At 40.7% G+C, this 12,915-nt stretch overlaps 1 protein-coding gene across 4 annotated transcripts in view; it reads right to left on the reverse strand.

Moving 5' to 3' along the window:
* The window catches only part of tln2a (talin 2a), an 89,139-nt gene that overhangs the window by 6,139 nt on the left and 70,085 nt on the right, over positions 1-12,915 (reverse strand). For 3 of the 4 annotated variants that reach the window (XM_069521668.1, XM_020080054.2, XM_069521659.1), the window contains 18 exons: positions 12,616-12,777; positions 12,243-12,383; positions 11,960-12,141; positions 10,752-10,884; positions 9,843-9,944; positions 9,318-9,488; positions 9,016-9,162; positions 7,768-7,869; positions 7,316-7,435; positions 7,039-7,185; positions 5,486-5,652; positions 4,464-4,647; positions 4,179-4,304; positions 2,357-2,473; positions 1,952-2,137; positions 1,654-1,761; positions 1,081-1,186; positions 307-431 (listed from right to left, as the gene is read on the reverse strand). In XM_069521668.1, the coding sequence (XP_069377769.1) occupies positions 307-431; positions 1,081-1,186; positions 1,654-1,761; positions 1,952-2,137; positions 2,357-2,473; positions 4,179-4,304; positions 4,464-4,647; positions 5,486-5,652; positions 7,039-7,185; positions 7,316-7,435; positions 7,768-7,869; positions 9,016-9,162; positions 9,318-9,488; positions 9,843-9,944; positions 10,752-10,884; positions 11,960-12,141; positions 12,243-12,383; positions 12,616-12,777 (2,526 nt within the window). Of the gene's footprint in view, positions 1-306; positions 819-1,080; positions 1,187-1,653; positions 1,762-1,951; positions 2,138-2,356; positions 2,474-4,178; positions 4,305-4,463; positions 4,648-5,485; positions 5,653-7,038; positions 7,186-7,315; positions 7,436-7,767; positions 7,870-9,015; positions 9,163-9,317; positions 9,489-9,842; positions 9,945-10,751; positions 10,885-11,959; positions 12,142-12,242; positions 12,384-12,615; positions 12,778-12,915 lie in introns of those variants that run through there. The other variant, XM_069521675.1, reaches the window with a different exon arrangement.

Genomic DNA, 12,915 nt, shown 5'->3' on the forward strand with positions numbered 1-12,915 from the left:
AGGATATCTTGCATGAAGTGTGTTTAAAGTATATTTGACTTTACATTAAGTTCTACTTATGTAAAATGATTTTGCTTGGACTTTTACTTGAACATTTTTACATTGTGGTTTCCTTCTTTTCCACCACTGCCATATTTCTACATATTTCTATTCGCAATTGTAATGAAAACATGTGTTTTATGAGTTGTACCTTCCTGTGATAAAGTGTTTCACAATGAACACTTTTATTCTTTAGTTCAAACCTCTGAGCCTGTGTAGTGATCTATGTAAGTCCCACAGTGGCTCATCACACATTTGGTCACTCACCTTGGGCTTGGCTCTGGGTTTGAGCTGCTCCAGCTTCTTTGCTGCCGCTTCGATAGACGCTGCCGCTCCAAGCAGCTCCGTTTCTGCGATAACAGTTGGGTCCTCTGGGTCCACCCACTCTGAACCTGAGGCACGCGTGCACACATGAAGTTAGGATCAGGACTCAAATGTAAAAAAAATGGGACGTACGTCACAGAGTAGTGTGTCAACAGAACATGCCTCACAACAACACAGTGAGCACACAGAAAAAAAAGACAGTGCCGCATGTCATCACATCCCATGCAGGGTTGATGGGAGGCCACAAACTGCAATGAAGATGAGTAATTTATTGAAAAAAAAAAACAACTAAGCGTGATGGATGGAGGCGACTACTGCATGTACTTGAGAAGCCTGAGAGCAGCTGGATTTGAAAATGAGATGAAATGAATTAGAGTTAGCGCTGAAGAGAGAAGGCGTTGAACAGCTCACAACTGGTGAAATCAGTCACAAAAACAATGCTAACTTACCTCCGTCTGTGGCAAGAGAAGGGGACAGCAATATTACCAAGAGCTTGTTTAAAGAAAAGTTTCTGTTGCTCTGTCATTTGGGAAATTAAACGTTTATTCTCTTGTGTATGAAGTGACCTCCTACTGGAGATTGTAAACAACAACAGGCTTTGTAAGAAACTTCATTAGTAAATAAATAAAGTTATGATGTAGATATAGATCGCAGATATAATACTGTGAAAGGGGTCAGGGTGTGAAGTGTGGTATCAGCGTGTGTGTGTGTCATTACCTTTCATGGCCTCTGCCGTTTGGATGAGCTCTGTGACGGCGCCTGCCACCCGTTTGGAGCAGACGGCCAGCTGCTGCTTCTGCTCTGCAGTGGGCCTCTGCAGGAGCTACACACACACACACACACACACACACACACACACTCAATATATTGGGCTGAATTAAAGAGAAATATGGACTAGTCCAGGGTGTACCCCACATAACGCCAAATGTCAGCTGGGATTGGCTCCAGCCCCCTGCAATCCTCTAAGAGATAAGCCGTATCGATAATGGATGGATGGATGAAGTTATTATATTTTGAATAATTCAATTCCATTCCATTTTGCAGCCATTAAAACACATGGTATCTTGTGTTATAATATTTCATAATGAGATTTATACAGTTTCAAAGCAATGTTGGAGCAATCCCATACACATTACACCACAAAATTAACAGAAACATTCAAGCAGAACTGATGCATCTTAAATTGTTGAATGATGAACAAACATTTGCTCTTGTGTGTGACTGGAAGCCAAACACAGACAAACAGAAACATGTATCTCTCGAAACACACCGATTCAGTGTTCAACCTACCAGCAGGACTTGTTCTAGCAGGTCGATGTATCCAGTTGTACACTCTGCTCCAAACATCAGCGCCCTGTTCTTCACCTCCTCACTGACCTCTGGATGGTAGGCCGCTTGCTGAAAGGTAGAAACACATTCACTCCAGACTCAACAGGAAGATTATCCTTTATCTTCCTTATATCATTTTATTAATTATATCTGACTAGGACGCTATGAGAGATATGGTCCAAATTAAAGCTCTAGTGTTTAGACTAGATTAGACTTCATAAATATATATTTTTTTTCTGTTATTGAGATAAAAAAGAACCTTGCAGGTGGTGAGCATGTCTGAAATGGCTTTGCGGCTGAGGTTGGCTGTATGGATGATGTCCTCCTGCCGGGCCGAGTTGCCTGCAGCCACTGCTTTGGCAGTTGCCATGGTGATGCCTTTGGTCATGCGAATAAACTCCTCGGGCGTGGTCGTCTTGTTGGGAGCGTCCTTGGACTGAAACAGCTTGGGGAAAAGATGGTGGGTGTCATTTAAAAAGAAGTGCACAGATCTGACTGGGAGATGAACAAAAGCCCTGATGAGTGTTCGCTGTGTCCGCCAATGAATGCTTTAATTCATCCTCAATGTATAAAAATGTTTGTTATTCTCTTGATAGCGGTAATTTTGCATTTCCACAGTATAATATTAACTCATGCACATTATTCTCCCTTTGCTTGTCCTTACCGCCATTTCCTGTTTGATGCACTCAATTGTGGCCTCCAGGGCTCTGGTTCCCCGTGTGGCCTCGTCCTCCACGGCCTTAACTGTCTTCAGCAGAGACGTGACGTTGGTCACCATCACCTGCAGGAACAGGACAAAAACTCTGATGAAATGTTTGTTCATCTACACCTGGTCACAAAAAAACTCTTGACGTCATAGAAACTAGATTCAAACTGATAGTGTTCACTTTCACAGGAGTTCAAGAGTCGAAAAGGACTGTTGCTCTGGTGTTTAACTGTATGATTTGTTACCATATCTCTGTGACATTTATTCTTATTACCACAACAGTACTTAAAGCTATGGTACAGTTTCTGAATCAAATTTAATGATGCTGACTGAACTGTTTTTAAGGTGTGATTTGATATTTTAAAAGGTGATTATGTGTATTTTATATATTTATTTTATTTCCTTTTATTTGCTTTCTCAGATTTTTAACCCATGTAAATTGTCTTTGAGCATTGTTAAAAGCACTATATACATTACATCTATTATTAATGAGTAACTGTTAATAAAATAAACAGCAATCCTATAAACTGTCTCGCTCACTATTTTGCTACAATGTCCAAATGATCCAATATACTCAGAGATACTGAAGGGACAGCTACTATATAATATAAATGATTTGGTAAAAATCCCTGAGAGCAGAGCGTTCCACAACCTTCTAAAGGTGTACTACATTCAACCAAACACTAGGGGGCGCACAGTAATCACAAAGAAAAGCCAACAGCTCACAAGACCTGAAGCTAAAATATTACAAATGGTTTGTTTCACCTCGGGTCCTGAAACTGCATGCGAGGCATAACAAATTATATTATCTTAGAGACAAACTGTGACTGTGAAAATTAGTTATTTTCTTAGCTTCACAGCTCGAGGTGATAATGAGCAGTGAACACTGTCATGATTATAACTTGCTTTTACACTGCATATGTGTTGTAGAAACACTTGCAGCTGATTTATCTTGGTTAGAAATATCCCAGCTTCCTGTTCTCCTGAACATCTATTCACTGGTTATTTATATTAATGAGACACAGGGTTCAGCCTGATGAAGAGGAGGATGTCTGCTTGGTGTAGATACAGTGGGAACAAAGACAAAAGGAAAATCAGTTGGAACAGACAATAAAACTATTTTTATCATTGGGGGGAAAAAAAATGAACATTATTCTTGCTCATCTAGTATTACGGCCATTTAAAGAAAGAGATTTCAGGAATAATATTGTAGTATTATGACTCTATTCTCTTATTGTGAGAATAAAGTCATAATACTAGTAAAATAAAACAGCAATTAAGAAAAGTCAAAATATTTGGAGGATAAAGTATTAATCTTATCAAAAAAGTTAAATATTATCAGAATAAAGTCATAATTTAACAAGCAAAAACCCATAATTTTTCAATAATAAAAAACTTTTTGTAGGAAATAAGCACAAAGGAGAATCTTTGCTGGCCGGAGCCCCACTCCTTCTGGATCCAAAATATTTGAGACACTAAAAAACATGTTTTTTTATTCTCGCATAATATTGTGATTTTATTCCTATAATATTATAACTTTATATTTGCATAATATAATTATTTTATCCTCAAAATCCCTCCAAATAATTCCATTTCTTATATATAATATATATATATTATATATATATATATATAATGACAATACCAAGAACTCCAACTTTGTAATTCTAAAGATTTCTGAATCTGAAAAGGCCATAAACACTAAAGTGCATTGAAGCCCAGTGGAGGCCTTTAAATGATGACATGGTTTTATGAAGTGCAGACTTACTGACGCCCTCACCTTGGCAGCGCTCTTCAGCTGGTACATAGACGGATCGTCTGCTGCTTTGCCAGCAGCACACTTGGTGGCACTAATGAGCTCGGCCAGCGCCTTGGCCACATCTTTGACAGCGTTTATCAGAACCACCTAGAAAATGAAAGCACAGAATGACACTGATTACAAAGATTTATTACTGTGCAGTTTGGGAAAGAGACAGGCCAACTTTCCATAATGTTTGATAGTAGGTGGAGTGAACAAAGGACAAAGGGAAAAGAGAGCGAGGGAAGAAAAGGGAGAGCGGCTGACCTGCGTCTCAGGGTCGTCTGCGCCGATGCTGGCAGCTCCCAGTTTGACCACATCTGTGAGCTGGGTGATGGTTTTAGCAGAGGACTGGGCGGCCTGTGCCAACCTGTCCTGGCCAGAGGCTGCACCGGACACCAGCATCTTTGTGTCCTCAACCAGAGCTTTGGCCGTCTTCAAAATGTTTTCCCTGACAGCGAGGACGAGATAGGAGGAAGACAATAATGTTTCAGTGACTTAGGCTCTGATCTGCTGCAGGCTCTGATTATTCTGCATAAAATTTTTTTAATGTGTGTGAGAGTTACTAGCATCAAAAATGAAGGCATTTGCACATCAAAGCTTGTGTAAACCATGAGGAGGATGGGTAAAGGTTATGTAACAAGTTGGATGTTTATTTTTCTAAAGCTGACAAGGGAAAAAATGTGGACAGCCAACACAGAGTTTGATTTGTAAAGGAGTCGAGTTACACAATTTAAAATGACAAGTGATTTAATTTGCTTTCATCCTGCTCTGACAGGGCGTCAGGTACAAAACAATTTCACTCAGAATTATGTTGAAGAAACTCTGTTACATATTTTTGGTCACGTCTCATCTGGGATTGTTAGACATGCATCTCTTTGGAATTGATTCATTCAAACATTACTTTATTATAATGAAACCTTGTTTAACTCAAGTCAAACAAGAGAGAACATGTTTTCTAAACATCTGCACAACAATGAGGACTTTCTTAGACTCCAACTAGAATCATTTCTAAGCTTCATCATCACATTTGTACAGTTTCGTTAATGGCTTGACATCTTAAAGAACATGTTACTATAAAACAAAGAACAGCTAGGAGAAATGACACCTCCTCCATCTTTCAAACCCTGGGGGTAATTTAGTTTCTTCCTGCAGAGGTTTCCTTCCTCTTTTCACCAGCAAATTTGTCACTCTGTCAGTTTTAGAAGAAAAATGACTGGAGGGGCAAAGGTTAGAATCCAGTTGTGCTGTCTCTCTCTCAAAAAAACACAGAATCAAGCAGCTCTCACCTGTGGTCAGCGAAGGACTCGTCGTCCTCTGCGTTCAGTGTGCCGGCAGAGGCGAACATGATGGTGGTGTCCAGGTCGGCGATGATACCGGACACAGCGCTGGCTGCCGTGATGCAGGCCTGCGTGCCCTTGTTGCCTGCCTGGAGGGCTGAGAGCACCAGGGAGACCTGAAGATGCAAACAGACGCGTAAACAGATGTGTGAGGATGTGCAGATATCTGAGGAACAAACTGTAGTTTTCATATTTTAACTTGGACACAGCCGATATATCATATTTCTTACTATAATTTAGTAATTTATTGGTTGGCTGATTAAAACAGGAGATATGAGCATTTCACATTTGACACATCTGCATGGGTGTTTAAGTTTGTCGAAATATAAAAAGTTTTATTTTACAGGATTAAAAAAGAAAAAGAAAGGATGTTTACCTTTTTTTTAACATAAAAACATTCTTAATTCAATTCATTCTATACATTTTGGTTGTATTTGTGTTTTTTATTTATTTATTGATATTTATTATAATATTAGATAAAATAACAATATATCAGAATTCACAAATCTCAAAAACGTAGAAATCCATATCGGTCGAGCTCTATAAATTAGAACAACTATGTTTGGTCGGTTCGAGTTGAAATGAACACATCTTTATTGCTCAAGGCAGAGCAGAACGAAAACAACACACAGTTATAAATTCTAATGAACACTTCCATTTTGCATTGTTTGCGATATGCATCTCCTTGGTCTGTGATAAATATTGCATTCAAATGAGAAGCCCGGCGCACCAGTCATAAGAGGATTTGAAAATCTGCTGCGACGGCGAAATACCACGTCTGTGCCGAGCAATGCAACAACATCAGTCACTCAGTGAAATGAGCACATGTCAAACTGTTTCCAGTTTGTTTTCCTCACAGACGCCTGAGAGGCAGCAGAAATTGATTAACTGATGTTTTCCAGACGCTAATACAAAAAAGAATTTGATGTTCAAAACAGAATGAGCAGGATGTGACACAGAGAAAACCTGTTGTCTGATGTTTAGCATAAGAGTAACTCTAGTTTTAGAATGAAAATATATGGGAAAGAAATATACTTGAATGGATTTGATTCCTCTGATGAAACCACAGCTATTGCCTCTAAACAGCATGAATTATTAAACCAGTGTGTAGAATAATGCCAACGACTATAAATTAAACTTAGCATAAACATGTCTGTGGCAAAGTCTTTCTTCCAAAAAGCTTTAATTAATAGTGCTATAGTTCATAATAAAATGAATTATAGCACTATAATCCTCTCACACTGTGGCCACCAGGGCACCAGAGTCACTTGGCATCAACAACACTGTAGAGTTAGTCTGGTGTCCAGCCCTGAGGGATTTGGTAGTAACATGATTCATATTAATAGCAGCAGTGATGTGGATCAGCAGACGACAAAACATCTTGTGACAGAGAAGGAATAAAAAAGACAGTGTAGTCACAAATAAATGAATTAGACATAATTTTGTAAAATGAAAGAAAAAAAAGGAGATTCTTCCCCAGATCTCGACTGATGGGATAATACCTTCTCTGTGACGGCACGAGCACAGTCGATGAGCTCTCGTTTAGTGAAGCTGTCGGAGGGGATGATCTGCAGAGCGCCGGCCTTCTGGACCAGGAAGATACAGCCATGCCCCAGCTCCTGCACCCGAGTTTTGATCTGGAAACCGATCTGGAAAAACGAAAACATGAATAACAAAATAAAACATGTCATCCTGTAAACCCCAAAATACTGTATGTACTGTAGTACTTGGGTATGGTTAAGACAGTGTATCTGCGTGAGACACCCAGGTCCTGCTCACCTCCTCTGGCTCAGCTGTGTGAGCAGCCAGGCGACCCTGGACGGCCAGCTGGCTGTAGTCCACGGTCACCTGAGAGGCCAGTCCTCCCAGCTCGTCTGGGCACGTCACTGATTTGGTCATCTGAACAAAAAACACACAAACATAAAGTTAACTTAACTTTAAACTTAAACTCAGGCCTAAAGATGACATATGGCACAAATACACAGAGGGACTATATCTACAATAATGTGCTTTGCTACAAAGACTAACAAAGACAACCTTTATATGAAATCATGACTTAATTGATTCATCTAGGGTATGAGCTGAATTAGCACTAAATGTCTATGAGCCAGTGTATATACAATGAAAATATACTGTATCATAAACACAAGGAGTAAAATATGTCCAATAAATTAACATCTCACAGTCACATCAGTTTTTCAATAGTGTAAACTGTTATTTTGAAGATTTACCATTTCCTGAGCGGTGACAGCGATCGCCTTAGAGTATTTCACCATACTGGTCTGGTAATCCACAAATGAGCCCTCAGGTTCAGAGGGTGTACCTTCATCCAGCTAGAGAGACACACGCAGAGTCAAAAACAGAACTGCAGTTTTAATTTCAGGTACGACTGGTTCATCCTTCAAACGTGAAGACAATCAATCACTCAGCTCTTTAGCTGCAGTGACACATTAAATCTGATCTACCCTTCAATTACAGTGGATCTGGCAGGTGTGCAGGCACCACATAATCTCTGAATTAATGTTATTTGATTTTCAAATAAATGCTCAGAATGATAAACACTCATTATCAATTATCCACCAAATCCACTCTGCAATTAATTCAAAATAGCTTCAACTTCAGAAACATTTTATAACCAGCTCACAGTGCATATATTATGTTTCCAGGGTTTCTATTCAATCAGACTGCGCTCAACACGTCTGAGTGTCGAGGCAAAGCTGAGGACACGAGAGACATGAAGACCTGTGGGGAAAAGCGCACACATCGAAACGGATTTGCAATATTGCAAGAACACGGTGTTCACTTCTCCCGCTGAGTGAAAATAACTCCTGAGAATCTGAGGTGATGACTAAGTGACGGATAGTTCAGCAGAAAAGACGTCAAATCACCTCTGCTCGAACCACAGGGACCATCATGTCAATGGGTTTCCTAAGAGGATTATCTCTTTTTAATCAAATATCAACATGTGCACACTGAGAGACACATGGACACAGAGAAAAGCCAAATCAACATGGCCTGCACACTCACAGTATTCTATATATGTTGGTTATGTTCTTTGCACACCCACTCTTTGAAAATAAATACGACCTCACGCTGTGTCAATCATGTTTACACGTCAAAGTTTGATTTGCTGTGTTTTTCGCATCTGTCAAAAGCATTTCAGAAAGATTTTTGATCTGTTCGGGATCAAATGGATCACAGACTATAAGCAATAAGAATAATTTTACATCTTGATCAGAAGATGAAATTCTCCTTGTTCCTGTGGGCTTCTCAGGATTGGATGGACCCAATGTTTTCATTTTCACTACTTGACTCAGTTTTATCTGCTCCTGTGAGTTTTCTAAATGAACAGGATCGTAAAATGTGTGCAACGTTCCTGTGCATTGACAATTTTTATTAGGTGACAGATACAAAAAAATGCATTTGACATATATAGACATAGTGTGCAAAGACCTTAATAACAGAATTCTGTTAGTCACCTTGGCCATGGCCTCTGCGATGGACTCCACCATTCCTCCGACCATTCCCACTTCACTGGCAGCTTCATTCAGTGTCACCATGATATCATCCACCGCCTCCTTCATGAGCTGGGCTGCCTCTGCTATGGCATCGTGGGTGTGGGACGCCTGTGGAGTGTGACACCACCCAACATCAGATATTTACATTATCATGTTGATCATCCACTTTGCAGTTATAAGTGACTGATCCTTGAAAAGGAGCAGTAGTGAAGCACCAGTGTAACCACAGACCATAAAGCATTAGATAAAGATCCAGCGTATACCTTTGGGTTTCCTCCGCCCTCCTTGGCGGCGTAGAGCATCTGCAGGGCGGACTCAGCCATAGTCTTAGTCTGGTCCAGGAAAGTCATCTGCTGCTGGTGGTCTCTCAGTTTGGACGTCACACCCACAGACGCCATGATCAGTGGCTCAAAGTAACCGGCCAGTTGGGTCACCTGAGGGAAAAAAAGAACAAAAACTCATTTTTTCTCCTACATATTGTAAAACTGCCACATTATAATTTAAATTAAAAAAACAGTTATTTCAAATGAGGACACAGATAAAAGATTGGTGGGCGCAGGTAGTGATATTGTAGATATATCTACCATCTGAATGATGTAAAATGGATGTGCCAGAAAAGCAAAACATACAATAGGTTACATTATCTAGATATATGATAACGTAAAACATTTTTCTTCATATCATCTACTAAACATGCAATACTGCTATCATTTGATATTCTGCTAGAATAATCAGTGTGTTGTGCCACAGTTACAGAGTTAAAATAATTAACTCTCTGCCCTATATACCTTGTGTCCTAGTTGGGAGGCTTCGCCTCTGGCAGCTGTGGAAATGGGGTCAATTAGGTGGCCAATTTCCTGCACAGTGGACGTCAGCTGCTCTTGTAGCGCCTGAAGAAAGGAAATAAAAAGAAATGAGTTTTTGTGTTGCTTTTAATAGGAGACAGAAATGCATTCATGAAAGTCAGATGAAAGCAAATAGGTTCTTCAATGTGAACTTAAATCCTTATAACTAAAAATAAATAGTGCTCAAAATTACTCGATTATCGGGATTAAAGTAGCTCATCAAAAATAATGAGTTGAAGTTTCTAGCAGGATCCAAAGTGTGGAGCTGCAAATCAATATAAGGTTCAGTGTATAAGATTTAGGTGACAAGGATCTATTAGCAGAACATTTATATTAAATAATCACTGGTGTGTTTCATGTAAATTGCAAGAATGTTGTTTTCTTTACACTAGAATAGGACCTATATATTTAAATACTTCTAGATTTACATCAGGAGAGGGTCCTCTCTATGGAGGCTGCCGTTTTTTTTACAGTAGCCCAGATTGGACATTTGAGTTTTATGGCAACTGAAGGCTACGACAGGTTCTCTTTCATGTTTGGACGGGGAGGGTGGGGTGAGGGGTGTTCAGCTGCTAGATGAAACTTCACCACTAAATTCTACACACTGAACCTTTAAAATACTAAGGAATAATGTATTTTCTTTGACATCAAATCCCCGAGCTGTTTGTGAGCTACAACAGACAGGAACCTCATTTAGACCAAAAACAGACACATCATTTAACACGGAGACACAAAAGCAATAAACTGAAAAAGAGAGGAAAAAAATCTAACGAGACAAGGACAAATAGACACAAAGGAAGATACTAGTATAGAAAGTGGGAAATGCTGAGTCATTTTCTGATGCTTGCTTACTTCCAGCGAGATGTCGTCCCTGCTGGGTAAGTTCTGGCTGACCGCTGCCAGAGAGGCCTGCTCAATGTTCCGGATACATTTGTTAATGTTATCAATGGAGGAGTCGCACTCCCGCTGGCCCGGGGCCTTGTCACTGAGAATAAAACAGGAACAGGAAAAGAGAAGAGAAACAGAAAGTTAAAGGATGATGTATGGAGGGAGGAGAAAAAAGACAAAGTACACATAAGAAGAGAGAGAAAATGTTAACAAAAGTCAAACTTATTAAAACACAGGCAGGTTCCAGGATGTCTCTTTAACATAATTCCTACATGTCCCCCTTGTCGCATCGCCATTCAGGTCACATCTGCTGAAATGTGGCCTGCAGGGTCTCGTCACAACACAGGGACGTCAAGCTGGGCGGCCAAATTAGCTTTGAAGCCAGAGCGGTCTGCAGCGGCAGCAGCCTCATGGGCAGAATGATTTTACTTAAACATCCGTCTCCATGCAATGGTGGCACCCCGAAAGTGAACTGAAGTAAAACCTCATCTATGTGTCTAACAAGACTAAAACGTTATGAGGCTGACATTTTCCGGCTGGGGTCCATCCCCGCTTGTGTTCACAAGCCCTGCAGTGCATCACCGAACACTATTAAAACGCCTGAGCCAAACTCTCAGTACTCAATTTGCAGTCTTAAAAAAGGAAGGCTGTGATAAGGGCATCAGAAGTGAAAGAGATGCTGAGCCCGGTCGCGTGTGAATGCTAATGTGCAGATGTTCTGAGCGGAGCAGGGACTTTAAATTCAGTGTGTTTGACAATGGGAATTTGTTCCTGGAGGGCATCAGTTTGGTTGTGATCAAGGTCAGGTACGAAAAAGGTGTGAAAGGAGGAGATTAAAAATGTGAGCTGGGGATGCATGAGAAGTATTTGTCACAGCAAGGTGCAGAATTCAAGCAAAGGATGCTGGAGACGTGTAGAGATGGAATTAAAAGCTGTTTCACTGTGAAAATGTAATGCTCAACCCTTTAACCTGAGTTGTAAATATTCACCTCCTATAACGCTCTCTGCATTTACAGACAATTACATCACATTTACATTTTAAACAAATACAGAATTGCTGGTTGGCAGATCTTGATGTCTTGAATAGAGACCCTCATATACTGTATATCGTCAGCGTTTCCACTGCTTCTGTGTCCCGTGTATTTTCTCTGGATAGATGCTTGTTTACTAACCGGATGGCTGTGATGAGACTCTTGATGGAGTCGGAGACAGTGCGGGAGTGACCCGCCAGAACAGACCAGGTGGGCGGGTCTTTAGGGTTGATGACCAACGAGCGTGCAGTCTTGAGCAGGTGGGTGGAGCTGTCGAGCATGGAGCATGCTGACTGGAGGATGGGCTCCTGAGCAGCTGAGCCCTACAGAAAAAATTAATGGATGTGGTTTTTGCAGCATATGCCACAATTATTCTTTAAGGCCTGTATTGAATATCTGTCCATGGATATCACCAACACCCTACCTCCTGGCTGATTTGAGCTGGGATGCTGGCAAACTCTGGGTTGGAAGCGAACGTGGTCAGGTTTTCCACGGCCTCAATGAGCGGAGCCGTGGCGACTCGACACTTGTTCCTGTTCTCGTCGGAGAAATCACCATCTAAGGCCTACGGAGCGAGAGAGAGGGAACATGAACATGAACGTGAACGAAACAAATACAGTATGACTAAACTAGAGAGCCTAGAAAGTTTTATCATGCAACAAATCACTGACAGAAGTTAAATTAGCAAAGAACTTTTTTGAACTGATGAGAGCTGAATCACAAAAGAATTATCCCAAATACATTCAAGTTAAATCCACACCCAGTTAGAGGACAGATAACCACAGAGGAAATCTTACCTTGATGGTTTTGACCAGGTTGGCGGTGCTGTTCGCCACCTCTTTGGCCGACTGGACAAAGTGCCTCTTGGCGACCGGGTTGGTCGTCCTGGAGGAGGCCAGGCGGCAGGCGTTGCACAGGGCTGAGGTGTGTTTAGCAACAATGGTGGCTGCAGAGAGCACCTGCACCATTAGAAACAACAGAATGTTTAAATACAAAGTGAAAAGGTTAAACATATGTTGGTATTACTATGGACTAAAAATGGATTTGCTATTGTAACAACAAATTCTGTTATAGACTGGTGGGCTGTAGTCTGACCT

Source organism: Paralichthys olivaceus, chromosome 1 (assembly GCF_024713975.1).
Source record: "Paralichthys olivaceus isolate ysfri-2021 chromosome 1, ASM2471397v2, whole genome shotgun sequence".
Classification (NCBI taxonomy): Eukaryota; Metazoa; Chordata; class Actinopteri; order Pleuronectiformes; family Paralichthyidae; genus Paralichthys; species Paralichthys olivaceus.